We start from the raw sequence: 20,566 nt of genomic DNA on the forward strand, positions 1-20,566 counted from the left end.
ACAAAGATTGCGCGCCCCTCCGAACCGGGCACCAGCTTACAGCAATCCCGCAATAGCAAGGCCCGCTACAATCACTGCTACCGCTCCGCAAACAGCGCTGCCTGGCGCAGTGTTCGTACTTTGCGTTTCGATAGGTGCACTGGTCCCACTCGCCGTCGCCTGGGTTCCGTTCGGCGCCCCCTGAGTCCCGTTCGGCGCCATCCCCGTCCCATTGCCACTCCCCACGGTCGACGAATTGCCATCTGCGAACCGCCTAGCCTGGCCAACCAAATTCGCCTGGATGACTTCCAAAGCGCTCAACTGCGGACTGAGGCCCCTCTCCGCGTTATCACCTGGACGGTACCAACGGGCTCCGCACTCAGGATCACAGGCCTCTGCAGCTGCCTCAGCAGAGACGCCGAGAACCGGAAAGATTGCGTCGGTGGTGAAGGGGGCCGCAATGGCGGTGCGGGAGAGCCAACGCGCGAAAAGACCTCTAAAGGCAAGTTGGTCGACGTTGCATCTGCCGATGGGCTCGCAGGCCGGCTCGTAGATGACGTCGGGAATGCCGCCGGAAGGCTGGCTTTCTACGGAGTAGGTGAAGATGCGGAGGTTCGCGCTTAGCAGGGAGTCGGTGCGCGTGCGCCAAGTGTTTGAGCTCGTCTGGTAGGCATCAGCGATGTGTCTGTGAAGAGAGGGTTGGAGGGGTTGGAGGATGGGCGAGTGGTGTGGAGGGGCTTACCATGTTGTACATGACGGCGCTGCCATATATGAAGAGGCCAGCGTTGGCGCTCCACTGGATATGGTTGATCTGTGTGCAATTCGTCGTGTCATCGGTGCCGTCGAAGATGTGATACTCATCATTAATGAGTCCAACGTTGGTGGCCCATTCGTAAGCTGTCGTAGCCCAGTCTGCATACGTCTGGTTGCCGGTATACTGGTAGAGGCGCGCAGCAAGTTGAAAGAACGTCCCAGTGGAGATGGCGTTTTTGTAGTTGTATCCGCTGTTGAATGTGAAGATCTGCCATTTCAGGCCTCCTCCACACGTGCCGGTATCCCAGCGGGGAGCTTGACTATCGAACACTGCTTGCGCTAGGGCAAGCCACTGAGGTTGGTTAGGAGGGGGCCTGGGAAAAGAACGTTCAGCGGCGGTTAAAGCCGCGAGACCCCAAAAAGCTTGGTCATCGTTACCCTATACTCCTATCGTCAGAAGAAACCTGAGACTTCGCAGTCCGCCGATGATTCTCACCAGCGTTCTCGTCTGATTCGGGGGCATATAATTGGCGTTTGGACCAACTTGAGACTGCAGAGCTTCCGAGACAACGTCGTTGTACTGATCGTCGCCCGTAAGGTACCAGTAGTCAACCATTGCCCCCCAGACGGCGCCAGCTTCCCACCAGTAGTACGGATCGGGGAAGATGCCAATAGCACCGTTGACATCGCCCGTGTAATATCCCATGACACCTGCAGCAACAGTTCGCGCAGCTGAACGAACGGAATCTGGCCGGAAAGAATCAGCAAGGCATGTATTGAGTATCAGGAAAAGAACGTAGCCAGGCACCTGCGTCACTGATATCAAGCTCGACCGCTCCTACAAATCGTAGAAGCAAGGCCGTTGCGGTCCCTACTCTTAAAGCGAAACGCATCTCGAGTTGGTATTAGTGTAACGAACGTATTTGGTGAATGAAGGTATGTTGTTTTTGTCAGGAAACGGCGAAATGAGAGTACTCTATTTATTATTCTGCTCTTGGAAGTAGGAATAGTGGCTTAAGCGCATTGTAGGATTCGACGGCGGAGCGGTGCCTAAAATTGGCATTTTTGCGGGGTACTTGAAACGAATGGCACAGAAAACAAGAAACTAGTTGAATCCTTCATGAGCCGAAGCCTTGGCGGGTCAATCCTTCGCGAGTATCACATCAAAAGGAAGACCGATTTGTGCTCCATACCTCGACAGCCGTGGAGGTGGTTGAAAAATAGTGGTCGAGTCGCAGCTGCGGTCATGTAGTCGAGAGCTGCAGACGTTGCACGGTTCGGCGCCTCGTTGAACCAACTCTCAGTTGATTGCAAAGACCGCAAAGAAGCTCCGTTTTGTCCAACCACGTATACTTAAGCCTGCTCTTAGTTTCAAACGTGCACCGCTACCTAAGTGACGAGCTTTAGCTCTAAGATCCTTGAATGGGATTAAATGCAACAATCACCTCCATGAAAGGCTGTAAATAAGCTAAGATTAGTAAGGCGTTATATTTGTATATAACATGCGATACTAAAAAGGCCGGTTTCAAAGCAGCTGAGAGTCAAGAGGCATGTCACACCGCTAGGTTCTCCAGCCTTTCTTGCGATCATTGATGTCACAGGCCAGCGATCTACCACTGCACCATGCGCACCGTACTAAGAAAGTCACAGTATAGGTGGATCGATATATATCTGACAATTAAATCTGCTTCAAGGTCACGCGACTGCACAGTCGACTCTAGCCACTGCTTCCGACGGTTTCCGCTCTCACTTGCGGAGCACTCCGCGTCTAATACGAACTGACGGAACAGATTGAGCATGTATCTTAACACTATGACCTGTACAACGGAAGAAAGGTCCGTTGTCAACAATCATATTGTGCTCCCCACCGATGACAGCCTCTGAGGGTACTGTAACCTAGCTCTCTCTGATCTATGGATGAGTGGACCAATATGGTACTCAGAGCGGTCCTTGCAAATCAACACTTTGGTCAACCCTCAACATCGGTGTACTTGAGGGGTTGAACGAGGTGAGATACGTGACTGTGCCTTCAATAAGTTTTCTCAAGAATTCGTCGGCGTTCCCATGGAGATGACCCGTTATCATCGTACGAGAGCAAGCGGTATAGTGCTCTGCTCACATTACAGGTATCGGCCTTACAAAAGAGCTAGGTCTAAATGTAATGGGTAGTTGTTACTATGCATCTTACACAGACCCGTCACAGAAATGAAGAGAATAGGGAAACGGCCGCGAGATGTAGCGTAAACCACGAAAACAGCGTATTATACCCCGTTGCACCCGGACAGTCCACAGGCGTGAACGTCGAGGATGCTGGTCATTTGATGTCCGCGAGGCTCTATATCTTTCTTCTTGATTTCGACCTGTTTTCCAATGCCTGTATTGGGTGGGGAGTGGAGCTGTGGAGATCAGGAAGCAGAGCGCTGACTTTCGCCGTCGTCCATCTTCAAAACGAACCAGTCACCAGCCATCTCCCCGGGCGGTGTTAGACAGAAAAGGCTCAAAGGATCAACTGGTGACAAAACATCGCCGCGTTGCAGGATAAAAAGTCTTGAAGAAAGATGAGAGTTGACGAAGCTGAGCGAGAAATAGCTACAATCCCTGTTGGTTCTTGATGGGAGAGTGTGAGTGAGGAGGATATGGAAAGAAAAGCACCAAGACACGCAGAGACCTGCGTCGGTCCCCCACAATCACACTGCGGATGCCTCCTAGCAGCAGAGCGCTTCCAGGTCCCTAGACCACAACTTGGAATTGGCACGACAGTCGGTCCGCATGATGCTGAGCACTACTCGAATTGTCATTGCGCCAGTCAGAGCTCGCGAGAAGGCGGCTAATACTTTACACGGCAACAAAGCCTGTGCGACGCCTATCAGGTATCTGGATCTTACCAACTGGTGGCTGGTATCTATCCAGCCCTACCGAAGCCCTCCATCAGGCGCTATGATGACCTTGGTGGTTTCGTTCAGTAAGACTAAAGCAAGATAGGCAGGTACTCTCAGACGCTACGGGACGGACATGATATTGGCGCCATGGCGTCTGTTGTTGATCCGACGGAGAGCATGCCGCGTCTTAACGCGCAGCAAACACCGCACCCCAGTAATCGAGCCAGCATTGATCCAGATTCAGCCATTTGGCTGCCGATCCGGAGAGATGCCGCCGAAGAACCAAGAGCCGCAAGTCACTGGCCAAGCGACTCGCCGCTAATGGATAAGCCGCACTTTAGCGGCCTGATGCCGGAAGCTGAGGTCCAGTCACGCTTTTTTGGGGTTTGAAACTTGCTGTCTTGATGCTTCTAGCGCTGAACCAGAAGCTGCTGAGTTTTTCTAGCTTCCTGCACCGAAGCTTTGCGAGACGAGATCCGGCATGTGGAGCCAGGATTTGCTTCGCATTCACACCCCTGTACTGTGAATCCATGTCGGCTCGGCACACATGACCATCGACCTCACTTCATCAACAACGAGGAGCTTGCGGTGCCCACACTGCAGTGTCACACATCTGCTTAGTATCATACGTGGTACATAGACGCTGGCACAAATAGCAATCAGCAAGCCCTACACGGTAAGGTCAAGAGCTAGAAGAAGATGTAGGCAAAGCACGTTTGAAAAGCTGCGCACACGAGACCTGTCCAAGTGGTTCGGTCCACTTTCTCATCCATGGAAGACCAGCAGAAACCAATGCTAGCCCTGATGCGCACAAGTGCCCTCGTAAGGCTAAGCTAAAGCTCCATCCAGGGCGGGCCAGCTTCACCGCGCAGTGTCAAAGGACGCTTCGGACCGAGATATTCTACGCCTGACCAAGTTGGCTCCTCTCTAGCGCGGCTCCAGATGCCTCTGCAGGCTTTACCCAAGGCCATGGTGTTGTGTCAATTCGATGTTCATGCTCATAAGCGACTGGACTGGAGACACGAAGCGCCGACTCGAAAGTCATGATGGATCCAGCAGTAGGTGCATGATCATCCCATAGAGCAGTTAGTAACGTGCGCATCTTCCATATGGCACGTCATGATTTTCACGTACACTTCGGCTTGTCATTCGTCGCTGCGCAATTTACCATTCTTAGGCAGAGTCCCTAGCTCATTTTCATCAGCGAGCGGTTCATCGCAATTATTGCAAGGTGCCTCAACTGTTGAAAAGTTGTGCAAGCGCAGAAAGCATACAGAGCTGTCTGACAGAGCGGTCTATCGTGGGAGATGGCGTGGTAACGGCGTCTCTGCGTCGGCACCTTGTCGGTCTTGGTATCAAAGATTCCCAAGGTTCGCTGTGCGCGCTACCACACTCAATCACGCACAGTCCAACGATGCGGCGATATCTCACATTGGACCCTACTCCAGGCATGCCTGGACTGTCCCCAGCCCTCAGCTAGGGCGCACGGGGACTCCATGGGGACTGTCCATGTTCTGGAAGCACGACCATGGTCTCCACGCCTTGTGACATCCATCACGATATAAGAGTAAAGATGTCGCACCCTCCTAGAATCATCAGCAGCCAACTCCGCACTCAGCTCAGCATCCAGCCCTCTCGTTATCCAGGATTGAGCACCTTTCCTTCGCTAGGAGATAAACACCTTCGTTCTTGAAGCAACTATACTCAGATCTCTCTCCCAACATCTCATAACCCTTCCACAATGGCAGGCGGTATCCCAATCGCAACCCAACCTCTCGAGGGCGGTTTCCTCACCGGTCGCAAACTGATCTTCCCGATCGCACTTGTCACCTCCCTCTTCTTCCTCTGGGGGTTCTCCTACGGTCTTCTCGATGTGCTCAACAAGCATTTTCAAGAGGTGCTTGGGATAACACGCCTGCAATCGACCGGCCTCCAAGTTGTCTACTTCGGTGGTGGTTACCTCTGCTTCTCTCCCATCGCCGCCGAGGTTCTGAAGCGTAAGGGCTACAAGGTCGCCATTCTCATGGGTCTTTCTCTCTACTCGCTCGGCGCTGTCATGTTCTGGCCCACCGCGAAATTCTCCAACCCTGACAATGGAACGGCCGCCTTCGGAGGCTTCATTGCCTGCACCTTCGTCATTGCTTGCGGTCTCGCAACCCTCGAAACCTCTGCCAACTCCTACGCTGTCGTCATCGGTGACCCAACCACCGCCTCTCTCCGTCTTCAGTTCTGCCAGTCGTGGAACGGTGTTGCTTCTTTCATCGGCCCGCTGATCGCTTCCAAGTTCTTCTTCAGCGGCGACGACGCTGGCAGCCTCACCAATGGTAACTATCACTTTGCTGGTCGTTATGCCCTGACTGAATTCTAACGCTGTTGCAGTTCAATACGTCTATCTTGCTGTAGCCTGCGCTGGTGTCGCTGTCGCCGTGCTCTTCTTCTTCTCTAAGCTTCCCGAAGTCAGCGAAGCCACGCTCGCCGGCCAGGACGCTGATGGTCTTGCTGCCGTCGATAAGCACGGAAACGAGATCGGCGCCGGTCCTCTCTACAAGCAGTACAACATGATCTTCGCCTTCATCGCCCAGTTCTGCTACGTCGGCGCCCAAGTCACCGTAGCTACCTTCTTCATCAACTATGCTACCGAGGCCGCCACCTTCACCTCATCCCAGGCCGCTCAACTGCTGTCCTATGCTCTCATCACCTTCACGGTTGGCCGCTTCGTCGCTACTGCGCTCGCCACCATCTTTGCCGCGGACTTCATGATCGTTGTTTACGCCATCTGCGCCATCGCCATGAATGCCTACCTTTGCGCCGGCTCCGGCACACCTGCTGTCGGTGTTCTCATCGCGATCTTTTTCTTCGAGGCACCCATGTACCCGACTATCTTCGCGCTCGGTACGGCGAATCTCGGGCGCCACACCCGAAGGGCGGCCGGAATCTTGGTCATGGGTGTCTCCGGTGGTGCAGTCTTCCCGCCAATCCAGGGCGCCATTGCCGATTCTGCCAGCACCAAGATCTCCTACATCGTCCCGCTTGTCGGCTTCGTCTATGTGCTTGGTTACGTTAGCTTCCACTGGATGCGCCACGGCTTCAATATCTTCGTCAAGAAGAGTATCGCGGGCAAGCCATTCGGTGGCGCGACTGGCGGCGCGGTGGAGAACGTCCACTTCGATGCTGATAAGGTCGAGACGGTCCATATGGACACTGAGAAGAACGGCAGGATGGTTGTCGTTAAGAGCTAGGGATGTGCCTGGTGGCTGTTCCTGTCTTTTCTGATGATTTGATTTTTGAAAGCTGCATTGCTGGGGCGTCTGATACGGGATCTATGATCATGACTTTGAAATCATAGACTATACCATTTGATTTGCGCTTGTATATAGAAGCATCGCGAGATCATTGTCAAATTATCATACAGTTCAACATATCGTCTCAGCGCCATTGACCTGTTGTGTGAGTCGACACAGATCGACTACTGTGGTCTCTTCCGCAAGGCAGAGGTGATTCGTCCAGGTACTACTGCGCGGTCTTTGACAAAGCATTGTGTCGCGATGATGGACCTACACCAACGGGAACTCTTACACTTGTAACACGTCATCAGAGTTCTCATCTCTTGACAGCCTGCGCCTATATACTGTTCCACCCACCGATACTGCAGTGGCAAGATTAGGATAGAGGAACATCGGTGTGTGTGGAGAATCCTTATGGATAACGTGTCTTCCAGCCGGGCGTACTTGCGCTTCCGAAGCACGGAGAGTGACATCGATGCGCTCAAGGCAGGTACTCGCTGTCTCACTCCCATGGGCTTTGCGTTGGGTTGTGCCGCCACGAAAGGTGACGAGACTTGCAGGTGTGGCCAAGTGAGCAATCGTTCCGAGCATGATATTACAGCATTATTTGGATGTGCTGCCTAGGACCGTAGTGGTCTCTTAAAAGCCATGCAGAGCAAGGGATTTGTGCGCGCTACTGCCTCTTCCTCCCCTCCCCTCTCGCAACCTCGGTCCTTCCCCCATCCGCCCACCCCGCCACAGTTTCCAACAAACCCACGCCGTCCCCACCACTACCGCAACCACGGTCCCCCACTCCACATACCACGCCTGCCGCAGATCCAACACCGGGACCTGCAGCGTCTCGACTAGCCTCCCTTCCGCCTCCCTGCCTGTCCAAGTCCCGTTCCCAGGCGAAGGCGGCACGTGATAAAACATCGTCCGATCCCCAAATAAGCCGTCGTACCCCAAGTTCACCCTATCGAACGGGTTCACAACCATACGTGTCCCCTCGTCTGCCGTACAGGCCCAGAACACGACGGGCCAGGGGACGGCGAGGGGGGTGTAGCCGCCGCTGGTCGGGGGTAGGTAGCGGAGGTGCAGCGGTATCTCAACGGTCCAGATGTCGGTGTCTTTCACGGCTGTGCCTCTTGTGGTGCTCAAGGAGGTGGACTGAGAGGCTAAGGATGGCGTAGCGAGCTCGAATAACGCAGCGGACCCGAATTTCGGGATCACCCAGTCCGGGGCCTCGAGGTCCGTCTCGCCGTAGACGGTTCGCAAGGCCGCGAGATTAAGAGACCGCAGGGTTAGGGCATCGGAGAAGGCGTATTTGTCGATGAAGAGGGCGGAGGGGAGGGTGAGGTATGTGTGCAGTGAGCAGCGGGCCTTCGACGGCGGCTGGAGAGATGCGCGGGGCAAGGTGAGTTGCATGACTGGATGGAGGCCGGTTGGACGTTTGAAAGTGGTGCGGTAAGTGGTTGAGATAGATAGAGGGAGTGGGTAGTGCCGTGAGGGGAAGGAGAAGCGGGTTGCTTCTGTCGGGATGGGTTAGCCTGATGGTGACATTGGGGAAGCAGTGTAAGAGATGTACTTGGCGTATCGTCGTCGCCCACAACGACTAGGAAGCCGCCGAGCTTTAACTCCTCGGGCTCCTCGGGCGTCTCGTTGCTGAGTATGCCGACTTCGATGGTCTCATCGTCTCGTGTCCTTTCGATCCTGTCGTGCCATGAACTGCCGTCAGGAGCTTCGTTCCACAAGGCGTTGATGACCAGGGCATGGGAAATGGCGTTGTAGTCCATGTCTATGTAGCTTGCTGAAAGTAGGCGAGAAGCATGTTCCTGACAGGTCGAGTCGTGCCTGGAGCAGAATTCGGACTTGATATAGGATACGAGGCGGGACAAGGTGGGAAGAAGCTGGTGGTACTGCAGGGCTGAGGACATAGAGAAGCGTTCAGAGAGGATGGGTAAGCTTATGAAGGTTTCCTATAGTGTTCTTAGTATAGGCCTGGGATTATGCCATGTATAGGACTCGCTGATTATACCCTTGGCGATTCACATTTGAACTCCGGATGAAAGATCTTCTTCAGCCATGGACATAAGGAATCTCTGAAGGAGGTCAGCAAACACTCTAAAAGCTGGGATGAAGTGGTTTGGCCCACGCTTTGCTATTATTCCGAGGAGTAAAGAACGCGTGAAGACCCGGCGACACCCTAGAAACGAAAGGAGGAATGGATGTATAAGGATCCTGGGAGGCCCAGCGGATGTGCAGTTCGTGGCATTGTCTTAACACCTCTGAAACCTGATAGAAGTCAGTACATGATTCTCTGTGTGTATACGGATGTTACGATGTACCTCGTTCGGCAATTCGGACAAGCTAAGTGTAAGTCGATGTTCCTTAGCGGCCTTCAGATTATTGATGATCAGTGATTTGCCTGTTACTTCCAGGTGCTCTGTACGAAGCTCGTCTGGTTCACGCAGTAAATACGTTATGCGCTGCTTCATGGTAAAGGTTCTCGATCAGGAGTGACAAGAACGGTGGAAAATAACTGAGATTGAGGTTGACGAATCTAATCAGGCTGTTGTCGGTCTAGTTCGCCCTCAAGAACTTCCGTGGCATTCCCTCACAACATGCCCAAGCTCTCTTCAAGCTTCCATCTATTCGACTTTGTTTGGCGGCGTATATAAGTATAGACGGGTCTAGTCGTGCTTAAACTGTGTATTCAACATGAAGCTAGCCTGACGCAGCCGTAAAATACCATGACGTCTAGCAGATGTTCTAGCCTTTCAAGCTTCTGCCTCAGGACATCAACATTTGTTTGATACCGAAAGCAACCGTGGCATCTTCACCCTCTACCTGAATGACCAAGCGCCTGTTGTAACCCAGCCTCCACTGTCGTTCTCCTCCTGCTTCCTACACGATCCTTTCTACACTCCCATCTAATATCCATCCAACATGCATTACCGCGACTTTGTCTACGCCGCCCTACTCGCCCTAGGCGCCTTCACAACCACCATCTCCGCCGCCCGCAACCCCGCCAATAGCGTCCTTCTCTCCTCGATCCAAAGCCTCACCCTCCGCTCGAACCTCAAAACCACCGCGCGCCGCGTCTCCGCTATCCCGCAGCTCAAATGCATCGGCGGCAGCGGCAAAGGCCTCTACGAAGTCGACACCATGCGCTGCCGCAACAGCGGCTCCTCCTACGACGACGCGAACATCGAGTGGACGTGTACGGCCTCCTTACCCCCAGAGTTCAAGCTCGGCAGCACGGACGTCATATGCGAAGGCTACGACTCCCCAGACGATCCGTACATCCTGAAGGGCAGCTGTGGAGTTGAGTACAGGCTTGTGCTTACGGAGAAGGGGGAGGAGAAGTACGGGCGTCGGGGTGGTAGCGGGTGGAACTGGGGCAGTGGGAACGACGAAAAGCACGGCGAGACGGGGGTGGAGAGGACGGTTAGCTTGTTGTTCTGGTGTCTGTTCATCGGCGTCGCGATTTGGATGGTCTGGTCCGCGTTCATTCGGCCGCGGATGCCTGGAGAGGGGCCTGCGGGTGGAAACAGGCCTGGTTGGGGCGGTGGTGGCGCCGATGACAACGATCCGCCCCCGCCGTACGACTACCAGCCGCCGCGGAGCAACAAGTCGAGCTGGTCATCGTTCGCCGGCCGGCCGCAGCAACAGGGGTGGCGTCCGGGGTTCTGGAGTGGAGCATTGGGAGGCGCGGCGGCTGGGTATATGGCAGGCAACAGGGGGAACCAGACACGGTACAATAGGGACTCGTACAACCGAACGGGATCGTGGGGTGGCGGCGGCGGCAGTAGTTGGAACAATGGGGAGGGAAGCTCAGGGGGGAGCTCGGGGTCGAGCGCTTCGTCGACAAGGTACGAGAGTACTGGATTTGGGTCTACGAGCCGTAGATGATAGTATTTTACAAATAAAGACTACTCAGTGTGGCTGGGTTCCCTCTTTGAGCCCGACTCATGATAGACGAGCAACAAGTGGCTAGGAGGCATTGGAACAACCGGAAGACCAGGGAAGCCGACTGTGTGCCAGCTCTGGAGCATTGATGTTCGGGTTTGCAGAATCATGCCGGGCCAGTGTTGCTTGCCTCCTGCCAATCGCACGATCCAAATTCCAATCCATCTGGCACTGAAGTATGATTTTGGAGAGCACCAGAGGCGAATGACAGTCATGAATGTGTAATCCCGAGCCTTATGGGCTCAACAATTCGATGACAGTGTACCCCTGTTTCTCAACGGTATTACACTCACTGACAGCCAAAAGGTGGTTGAATTACAGCAAGCGAAGTCAATTAGTTCTACTTCACGCTCCGCGCGTATCCCCATCATCCCGACAGAAGCCAGAAGTGCATGACAGAACGAGATGCATTCACATTACTGATTAAATGAGTGACTGATTGTGAGGCGTGACATCGTAAACCGCGCATGTGCCAGCGAGCTCTACCCCTGAAGGATAACCAAGCGAGCGACCGTTTATGCCATCCGTCCATGCTGCGCCCTACTCCCTTTTTCCATCGCAGTCTTACCCGCTCGAAAGAGAAACCTTGCAACTTGGACGGGGCGTGAGAAGCGCTTCCTCGCTCAGGTAACAATATTGACGTTGTTGTTGATGGTGGCGCCGCCGAGGCAGATTTGGACACTCTGTTGTCGCGAATCAGTAATTGTGGCAAGTAACGGACACAGAGAGGTAGCTGGGGAGGACTTACGTTGTTTGCATTGCAGCAGACGACCGTTACCGAGCATGTGGAACCGCCACCTGTAGCAGCGCATGTCAGCAAGCCATCATATACAGAAGACAGCCGTGCAGGATTACGTACTCATGGGAGAGCAAGTTGTGTAGGCGCCCGAATTGTCGGTGTTGCAGCAGAACGGCGTGGCACCGTTACCGCAATTATTGGTTTGGCTCACGTTTGTCTGAGTTGGCTTTGGCGGCTTGGTCGGCTTGGTCGGCGAGCTCGGTGGGGTTGGGGTATTGGATGGAGATTTGGATTCGGTTGTCGTAGTTATCAGGGTGGTTTGTTGCTTGGTCGATGATGATGTGTTCTCCTCCTTCTTGCTGGTCGACGATGTGTTCTCTTCCTTCTTGCTAGTGGACGAGGTACTGTCCTCCTTCTTGCTGGATGAAGACGAGCTTTCCGGCTGCTTCGTGGTCGAGCTCTCCTGCTTCTTGGTACTTGAACTCTCCTGCTTTTTGGTCGATGACGAGCTCTCTTGCTTCTTAGTTGATGATGAGCTTTCTGGCTTTTGAGTGGTCGAACTCTCCTGTTTCTTCGTGCTCGAAGAGCTTTCCTGCTTCTTAGTGCTGGAGGACGAGCTTTCCGGTTGCTTGGTCGATGATGAGCTCTCCTGCTTCTTGGTCGATGACGAACTCTCCTGCTGCTTAGTGCTCGAGGTTGAACTCTCCTGCTTTTTTGTACTCGAGGAGGAGCTTTCTTGCTTCTTGGTGGTGGAGGACGAGCTTTCCTGCTTCTTGGTGGTCGACGACGAGCTTTCCGGTTTCTTAGTAGTGGACGAGCTCTCCTGTCTCTTAGTGCTGGAGGAGGATGAGGTTTCTGGCTTCTTGGTGGTGGACGAGCTCTCTTGCTTCTTGGTTGACGATGAGCTCTGTTGGTTCTTCGTGCTCGAAGAACTTTCTTGCTTTTTAGTGCTAGATGACGAGCTCTCCTGCTTCTTGGTACTAGAAGACGAGCTTTCCGGTTTCTTAGTTGTAGAGGAGCTCTCCTGCTTCTTGGTGCTGCTAGAGGAGGAAGTTTCCGGCTTCTTGGTTGTAGACGAGCTCTCTTGCTTCTTCGTTGATGATGAGCTCTGCTGGTTCTTGGTCGAGGACGAGCTCTCCGGCTTCTTAGTGGTCGAACTCTGCTGGTCTTTGGTTGTGCTGGAGTCGGTCTTCTTGGTGCTGGAGCTAGTCGTCTTAGTGCTAGAGCTTGTTGTCTTTGTGCTGGAGCTGGTCGTCTTTGTCTTTGTCTTTGTCTTTGTCTTTTCTTCCTCCTCCTTCTTGCACTTCGGCTTCTTGTAGTGTTTGTTAAAGTTGCCGTCGCAGGAGTTATATGCACTGTAATATGTTAGTGACTGCAAAGACCAGTAGCCTGATAAGGACAATGGGCTAATACATACCCGCCGTAATCCTGGTTGCAGTTGTCCTTCTTGTACTCGACGACGTAGCATGTGTCTTCCTTCTTGTAGTTTGGCTTCGGGTAGTGGCCATCGAAGGGTTTCTCGCAGGAATTGTAGGATCTGTGAACGAATAAGCCGTTAGTGGTGCGAAACACGCAGCTGCGCAGGACGAACAGGATCTGGTGCTATTACATACCCGCCGTATTTCTTGCCGTAGTCATCGTTCTTGTAGTCGCACTTATAGCAGGCAGGATCATCATCACGAGCGTTGAGCCATGGAGCAGCAGAAACCACACCAGTGCTCACGAGCACGGCCAGGCAGACTTGGACAACTTTCATCGTGAATGACTACGGGTGGGGGTATGCTAACGATGGATGTGTCTAACGACGAATGATTGTGACTGAATGGACTTGACAAGCGGATGTGATAGTTGGCCTGATGCTGTGATGTTGCAGTACAGCTGGAGGAAGAAGCTGGTCCTCTTTAAATAGACAAAGGCCTTGCACTCCAGGACTCACAACGGACCATCTGGATCATCTCCACCATTGCTGATGCTGAGCTTACTGTAGATGTACCCTTGCGAGCACTACAGTGATCTCCTATGCCGGGGGTGTGCCCTAGAGCTCTGATTTGGCTGCGTAAAGCCTAGGGGTGATCTTCCCTCCGAGGAGTCGGATCTGAACCCAGTCCTTCGAAGGGCTGAAGGCCATATTGGGACTGTTGCGGAAACTCTATTCCAAATTTTTCTGTGGCTTCTCCAGTCCCATCTAGCAAGCAGTGAGGATCGTGTAGAATTTGGCCAAGTTTGTCGCCAGCAACCCTGCTCTTGCTCAGACTATTGAAAACAGATCGACTGTGCATCATGCATGCGTAGTTTGTTCGAAGGCACAGCTGGGCGATGCGTCTCAGCCCGCCCCGGGGAGCTGTCTAAGGTCTTTCGCAGTCCTATCCAAGAACTGAGTAGCGGAGACGGTGTGGAGCCTCTGGAGCGTCAGGTCGCCACGTTGGTCACTAGTAAACCTAAAGCGCCTCCCTGCGGCTGGTGGTTGACGAACACATTTAACGGAGGATTTACGATGCTGGTACAGGATCTGGTTGGTTCAAGAGACGCGTTTGTTTACGTGTCGGCCTATGAATGAGTAAAGTCACGTCCCGGTACGCTTAGGAAGCCGCGACGGATTACACATCGGCTCCTAAACGGCGCTGTACCTAGTTTTTTGTCTGGCCATCAAACAGCTCAAGCCTGTACCATGCATGCATGGTTAGCTCGACTGCAAAGTCGACTGACTCTCGGCGGAGTGATAGGTCTCATCCCGCCTTGGAAACATGCAATCAGAGAAGGGGCTTCAAATGCTTGAGCAGGACCATTCTTTATTGCCAAAACAACCCGGAGAAGCAGCCGAAGCTGCAAGACCTCTCCAGCACAACTCTGCATGGAACCAGGGGTGCGAGTATTTGATACTCAGAAGAAGGTGAATCTCGACGCAGGGCCTTCCTTGTACGTGTAACGTGGATGTGAGGTTGTTGAGAGTCAGGCAAGGTACCAGAAATGTCCGGACAATTTTTTATGGAGGTCCGTGCGAAAAGCGTCCGGATATTTCTGCTACGTTGCCTGGAGTGCAGCGACGTTAGGGCGCAGGAACGTCCACATGCACCCCGGGAAACGCCTAACCCTGGAGATACAGCACGGGGATTGACAGTAGCCAATATCAATTTAGCTCGAAGCGATTCTGGGAAGACAGGGGTCGAAGTCAAATACATACGCGTACGACTTGAACAACAAGGTTCCCCATCTGCGGCTCCGCAGCGGCAAGCTCATACGCGAAGATCGTCATCAACTACTGTGAGGGCGGTTGCAGATCTCGGCCGTCAATCGGTACAGCCGCAAACGTAGCACAACAGATGCCCAATGGAACGCGGGGAAGTGTGCTAAAATCGGAGTCAGCCAAGCCACCGGGAGCCCCGCACTCATGGGTGACAGAGGGACGGTGGCCCCTTGGCGTCGATCCCGCCCGGTGCGCACCACCTGGCGACAAACCCATCCCCAACGACATCGCCGCCTCATCCTTCAAAATCTGGAGAGCGTCTTTCTTCCCGTCCTCCCGGAACCATTCTAGGCCACAGGCAACGGCAGATATTCCCCCCAAAGTGGAAGTGACGGTGCAGTAGCCCAAGCTGTGGCGGCGAATGGTTTCTTCAAACCGCGTCGTCAAACTCAACGTTGCGACTCATCTGGGCTTGGATTACAGCATGAAGTGCGTTGTTCGATCGTCTAGGACCAAAGTAGACTGTGACAGGCTAAGCTTTGATGTGAAAGCACCTACCTGATTACTCACGGCTGGCTGTAGCCTGTAACCTTGGGCTACACAGAGAGTCTCTTGGGTGAAGCGTTCTTGATCTGTAATGCCAGGGAAGCGGCATTGACTGCCGCATGACGGCATGAAAAGTCGCCGAGAGATAAGTTCCAGACGTGCCGTCTCTCTGGAAGCTCTAAGAATAGCTGGTCTTCTATTGGATTACCAGAGGCTCTGTTGCAGACTGCAGCAAAGGTTCTGGCAGGTGTCAGCTCGGTGTGGTGCGACGACCCACTCCCACGTTGACGCCCATGCCGTGCTCCCATTCGACATGAGCGGCTGCAGAACGTCAACGCGGCATAATCATATGAAGATTCTCGGATGCAGCAGCGGCACAATCGCTTACTATTTTAGGGTCAAGCCCAGTACATCCAGCGTGGAGGTATGGGAGGTCGCGATACGATGGAAAGAGAACAACTTGCAAGCTGACGTAGGCCGAAGTGACCTATGTTTTATCGGGAACGAGTACAACGAAGGCTTCGACATGAATTTGGCGCCGCCTCACGTTGGATGCCATTGGTGCCTGCATTGACGTTGAGGTTGTGTAAGGTAGATAGGTAAGGTACAAGATGAGGGGAGGGGACATCGCGAGGCTCTCATCCTGTCCGGGTCCACTCCGCGGTGCACGGCCTACTCAAGGCAGAAGCCACATGAAGATCGCCTGGGGCTGACAGCAGCTTCGCACCTCCGATTACCGGGTGCCCAGGATGACAGGACAGATCAATGCAAGAGCGCCTTCGAATCTCAACGCTTCGTAGGTGAACACATGAAAGCCTCGCTGCACGCCTAAACCCCCCGCATGGACGCAGCATGCATGTAGATCATGCCATCTCTGCCGTTCTCCCCACAGCCTTGGAGGGCTAGCTGAGAATCCAGCGCTACCCCAGTAAGACGACTCTCGAACGCTTCCTGCAGCTCCGAGATGCGGCCTCGTCAGCGCGTGGGGACCTTAGCCGTACCGTGGCGAGTAGCTTCTGGATGCCTAGATCGGACGATTCTGATTTCGTTCCTCCCTTATCGTACTGGTCGCTTGCGCCGCTGATGCAGAAGTGGGCAGTTCTAGGATTTGATCATTTGGAAGTACACCCCATCCCCCTTGGCCAGGTCGGGAGTGCCCGGCACAGAGTTCCAGTTCATCTCAATGCGCGTGCTGCGATGTCTTTCCTGTACTGCATCTTATCAAAGTGAATGGCTCCGACGCCTCCGTATGCCTTCTTCACAGCTTCTTCCAGGGTGTCTCCTGTTGCCGTTGACGCAATCACTCGACCGCCTGCGGTCTTCAAGGTATTCCCTACTAGAGCTGTTCCGGCGTGGAATAACACGATGCCTGCAGCGCAAGGGTAAGCGATGATGGTTCTTGCAGGGTCGATCAACAGCACTTACCTTCCGGGACAGGATCCAGCTTCATCTCTATTCCTTTCGCATACACTCCGGGATAGCCGCCAGCAGCTACCACCACGGTGGCAGCGGATTTTGTTGAGATGTACAGCTCGACCTCACTCAGATGGCCTTGCGTACAAGCCAGCATCAAATCCGCAAGGTCGCTCTCCAAGAGCGGCAGGAGACTCTGAGTTTCCGGATCGCCGAATCTGACGTTGTACTCGAGCACCTTCGGGCCCGACTTTGTCATCATTAAGCCCGTAAATAGGACTCCGACATGACGGAAACCTATGCGATTGATCAGACACAGCTCTGCCTTTTCACCCGCCGGTGTCGCCGAAGCGCTTAATGCAACTTACCCTCTTCCCTCATACCATCAATCGTCGGCTGCAGAATTGTCTCGTGTATCTGATCTATCACTTCTTTCGGTGCTATCCTCGTCGGCGCATACGTGCCCATACCCCCGGTGTTCGGTCCTTGGTCGTTGTCATATATCCGCTTGTGGTCTTGCGCTGGCGGCAAGCTCCGGACTGTCTTCCCGTCACTGAATGTCAGAATACTGAGTTCGTCGCCCTCTAGGAACTCCTCAATGACGACCTCATCGCCCGCGGCGCCAAATTCCTTGTCCAACATGATCTCGCGAAGCGCGTCCTGTGCTTCTTGTCGGCTCTGCGGTATTATCACTCCCTTGCCGGCTGCCAGCCCGCTTGCCTTGATTACGACATCATGGTCGACGGAGTCTAGGTACTCCTGCGCTTCGTCATAATTGTTGAAATTCCGGTAAGCAGCCGTAGGAATATTGTGTCTCTGCATAAAATCCTTTGAGAATGTTTTGCTACCCTCCATACGCGCTGCACTCGCGCTCGGCCCGAAGCACTCCACTCCTTTTAAATTCTGCTGGAAGTAATCCACTATTCCGGCGACTAATGGTGCCTCTGGACCTGGCACGAGCAGGTTGATGCCTTTCTCTTCGGCAAAACTTGCAAGGGCCGCGAAGTCGTTTTGAGCGATAGTGCTGATGTTGGTAACTTTATCGACGCCAGCAGTACCGCCGTTGCCTGGCACGCAGTAGATGTGTTCAACTCGAAGGGATATAGATAGTTTCCAAGCAAGAGCATGCTCGCGGCCCCCATTGCCGATAAGGAGAATTCTTAGTCCTTGCTGTGCCATTGCCACTCGAAACCGGCCCACAACGATGGTCTAGATGATTTGCCAGAGGCGTTCAAGGTGCGAGGAATATCTGGAGAAGCGATTTGTCGTCCTGATCCTTGTGTGATTTGTCGAGGTGGAATTATCAAAAATGTTTTCTGTTGGACATTCGCCTGAGGTGTCGAACTACGGTACCCCTCCGGAAAATTTCAAAGCCGCTGCGGGGCACTTTCTTGAGGCTGAAAGCTACCACACTTTGCATCGTCACCGCCGAATTTCCACTTAAAAGCGTGTCGTATCCAGCTTCGATTGGAGCTGGCGCTCGCCTGTCTCGGATATATATCAATTGTGCCTCTTTGGGCGCCCGGCGTAGGACTGCTTCATTAATTATCATCAGTCTACTTCTTACCTCTCTCACTTCCCTATCCTCGCATCCGATTGTGCGGCCCCGACCGCCAAGATGATCAAGATCAGAATACCCTGCTCTTCCGCCAACATAGGCCCCGGCTTCGACGTGATCGGCCTGGCTCTCTCCATATATCTCGAGCTACACGTCACCATAGACGCGTCGAACGCGTCCCTAGATGCTGTTGCGAACTGCAGGATAACCTACGAGGGCCTAGGGAAAGAGAGCGTCTCGCTCGATGCGGAGCGCAACCTCATAACGCGCACTGCGCTATACGTCCTGAAGTGCCATGGTCAACGGACCTTCCCCGTTGGCACGCATGTTCACATCATCAATCCGATACCGCTTGGGCGTGGTCTAGGATCCTCGGGCGCAGCGGTGATGGGAGGCGTGGCGCTGGGAAACGCGGTCGGAAAGCTGGGTCTCTCAAAAGCGCGCATGTTGGACTATGGCCTGATGATAGAACGACACCCGGACAACATTGCGGCGGCTCTATATGGTGGCTTCGTGGGCACATACTTGAACGAGCTTGACCCAGTGGAGATGGAACGCAAAGAGATTCCCCTAAGCGAAGTGCTACCTGAGCCGGCGGGTGGCATAGACACTGGCCTTACGCCACCGGAACCACCACTCAATATCGGACATTACATCAAGTTTACATGGGCGAAGGAGATTAGATGTATAGCCATAATACCGGATTTCGAGGTTTCGACGGCCAAGGCGCGGGAAGTGCTGCCTACACACTATACGCGCGCCGATGCCGTCTACAACATGCAAAGGCTTGCACTTCTCACGACAGCATTGGGCCAGTCGCCGCCAGATCCTGACCTCATATGGAGGGCAATGGGCGACAAGATCCATCAGCCATATCGCAAGACGCTGATACCCGGGCTGACCGAGATTCTGCAATCCGTCACTCCGAATTCGCATCCTGGTCTTCTGGGCATATGTCTTTCTGGCGCTGGCCCAACCATACTCGCACTAGCCACGGACAACTTCGACGGCATCGCGCAACATATCCTCAACCAGTTCAAGCAAGAAAACATCACCTGCACCTGGAAGCTCCTTGAACCAGCAGAGGATGGCCTGACAATAACTGACGAGGCGTCCTCTTCAGCGGAGCGGATGACCTACGCCGCCGCCGGAGTTTCAATAGACGCTGGTAACGAGCTCGTGCAGCGTATCAAAAAGGCCGTCACATCTACTGCCCGACCCGGCGCAGATTGCGAGATCGGTGGCTTCGGCGGAGTCCTCGACCTCAAGGCCGCAGGCTACACCGAAGCGCCGAAGATCGTCCAAGCCATCGACGGCATAGGCACGAAGCTAAAGATCGCCTTCGAGATGGGCAAGCACGACACCGTCGGTATCGACCTCGTAGCCATGAACGTCAACGACCTCATCGTCCAAGGCGCCGAGCCCCTGACTTTCCTGGACTACTACGCGACCTCGAAGCTGGACGTCGAGACCACCGTGCGCTTCGTCGAGGGCGTCGCGGCAGGCTGCAGAGAATCTAACTGCGCGCTCGTTGGCGGCGAGACGGCGGAGATGCCGGATCTGTACCGCGAGGGCGAGTACGATGCTGGTGGCGCGGCGACCGGCGCTATCGCGCAGGGCAGGAAGGTCCTTCCGCTTAAGGGGGAGATGAGTGAGGGTGATGTGCTGCTGGGCCTTGCGTCTAACGGACCGCATTCAAATGGCTTCTCGCTTATCCGGAGAGTAGTCGAGCGCGCGGGGCTGGATTATCGGGCGAAAGCGCCGTGGGACGAGAAGATGACTGTGGGAGAGTCGTTGCTCACGCCGACGAGGATCTACGTCAGGAGTTTGCTGAAGCTAGTTGATGCGGACTTGGTCAAGGGTATGTCGCATATCACCGGTGGAGGCCTATATGATAACGTGCCGAGGATGCTGCCGAAGCATCTCGAGGCCGAGATCGACGTCAAGAGCTGGGAAGTCCCGGCCGTGCTCCGCTGGCTGAAGAAGGCGGGGAACGTGGAGGCGAAGGAGTTTGCGAGGGTGTGGAATACAGGGCTGGGGATGGTGCTTGTCGTGGCGAAAGAGAAGGCGAGAGAAGCGATGGAGGTGTTGTGGGAGGCTGAGGAGATAGTGAACGTGATTGGGACGCTTGTTACACGGAAAGAGGAGGGGTGTGTTTTGAGAAATCTAGAGGTGTGGGAATAGATACGAGGTTCTGCATGTGTATGGTATATGCATGAGCGTCGGAGTTCGGCGATTGTGATTTCCAGGGAAGACGCAAGCCCTGCTGAGTGAGTGTGG

The 20,566-nt window shown here is 54.0% G+C and overlaps 7 protein-coding genes across 7 annotated transcripts; 3 read left to right on the forward strand and 4 right to left on the reverse strand.

Annotated features, from left to right (window-relative positions):
• Nucleotides 1-36: 36 nt before the first annotated feature.
• On the reverse strand, nucleotides 37-1,438 carry W97_05756 (uncharacterized protein; the record flags this gene model as incomplete). Its single annotated transcript, XM_007783638.1, has 3 exons — nucleotides 37-642; nucleotides 722-1,171; nucleotides 1,229-1,438. The coding sequence occupies 3 exons, from the start codon at nucleotides 1,436-1,438 to the stop codon at nucleotides 37-39; spliced, it is 1,266 nt and encodes a 421-aa protein (XP_007781828.1).
• A 3,914-nt stretch (nucleotides 1,439-5,352) lies between these two features.
• Nucleotides 5,353-6,850, forward strand: W97_05757 (MFS transporter, FHS family, L-fucose permease; the record flags this gene model as incomplete). Its single annotated transcript, XM_007783639.1, has 2 exons — nucleotides 5,353-5,935; nucleotides 5,991-6,850. The coding sequence occupies 2 exons, from the start codon at nucleotides 5,353-5,355 to the stop codon at nucleotides 6,848-6,850; spliced, it is 1,443 nt and encodes a 480-aa protein (XP_007781829.1).
• Nucleotides 6,851-7,534: 684 nt separating this feature from the next.
• W97_05758 (uncharacterized protein) lies at nucleotides 7,535-9,372 on the reverse strand (the record flags this gene model as incomplete). Its single annotated transcript, XM_007783640.1, has 5 exons — nucleotides 7,535-8,406; nucleotides 8,463-8,853; nucleotides 8,913-8,976; nucleotides 9,030-9,169; nucleotides 9,223-9,372. The coding sequence occupies 5 exons, from the start codon at nucleotides 9,370-9,372 to the stop codon at nucleotides 7,535-7,537; spliced, it is 1,617 nt and encodes a 538-aa protein (XP_007781830.1).
• Nucleotides 9,373-9,823: 451 nt separating this feature from the next.
• On the forward strand, nucleotides 9,824-10,789 carry W97_05759 (uncharacterized protein; the record flags this gene model as incomplete). The annotated part of the gene is made up of 1 exon (XM_007783641.1): nucleotides 9,824-10,789. One exon carries the CDS (start codon nucleotides 9,824-9,826, stop codon nucleotides 10,787-10,789), a length of 966 nt encoding a protein of 321 aa, XP_007781831.1.
• A 680-nt stretch (nucleotides 10,790-11,469) lies between these two features.
• Nucleotides 11,470-13,341, reverse strand: W97_05760 (uncharacterized protein; the record flags this gene model as incomplete). The annotated part of the gene is made up of 5 exons (XM_007783642.1): nucleotides 11,470-11,529; nucleotides 11,595-11,644; nucleotides 11,706-12,940; nucleotides 13,003-13,122; nucleotides 13,199-13,341. 5 exons carry the CDS (start codon nucleotides 13,339-13,341, stop codon nucleotides 11,470-11,472), a joined length of 1,608 nt encoding a protein of 535 aa, XP_007781832.1.
• A 3,149-nt stretch (nucleotides 13,342-16,490) lies between these two features.
• On the reverse strand, nucleotides 16,491-17,907 carry W97_05761 (phosphoribosylamine-glycine ligase; the record flags this gene model as incomplete). Its single annotated transcript, XM_007783643.1, has 3 exons — nucleotides 16,491-16,684; nucleotides 16,741-17,025; nucleotides 17,097-17,907. 3 exons carry the CDS (start codon nucleotides 17,905-17,907, stop codon nucleotides 16,491-16,493), a joined length of 1,290 nt encoding a protein of 429 aa, XP_007781833.1.
• Nucleotides 17,908-18,346: 439 nt separating this feature from the next.
• Nucleotides 18,347-20,470, forward strand: W97_05762 (uncharacterized protein; the record flags this gene model as incomplete). The annotated part of the gene is made up of 1 exon (XM_007783644.1): nucleotides 18,347-20,470. The coding sequence occupies one exon, from the start codon at nucleotides 18,347-18,349 to the stop codon at nucleotides 20,468-20,470; it is 2,124 nt and encodes a 707-aa protein (XP_007781834.1).
• Between the last annotated feature and the right edge of the window lie 96 nt (nucleotides 20,471-20,566).

This window comes from Coniosporium apollinis, assembly GCF_000281105.1.
Source record: "Coniosporium apollinis CBS 100218 chromosome Unknown supercont1.28, whole genome shotgun sequence".
NCBI classification, from domain to species: domain Eukaryota; kingdom Fungi; phylum Ascomycota; class Dothideomycetes; genus Coniosporium; species Coniosporium apollinis.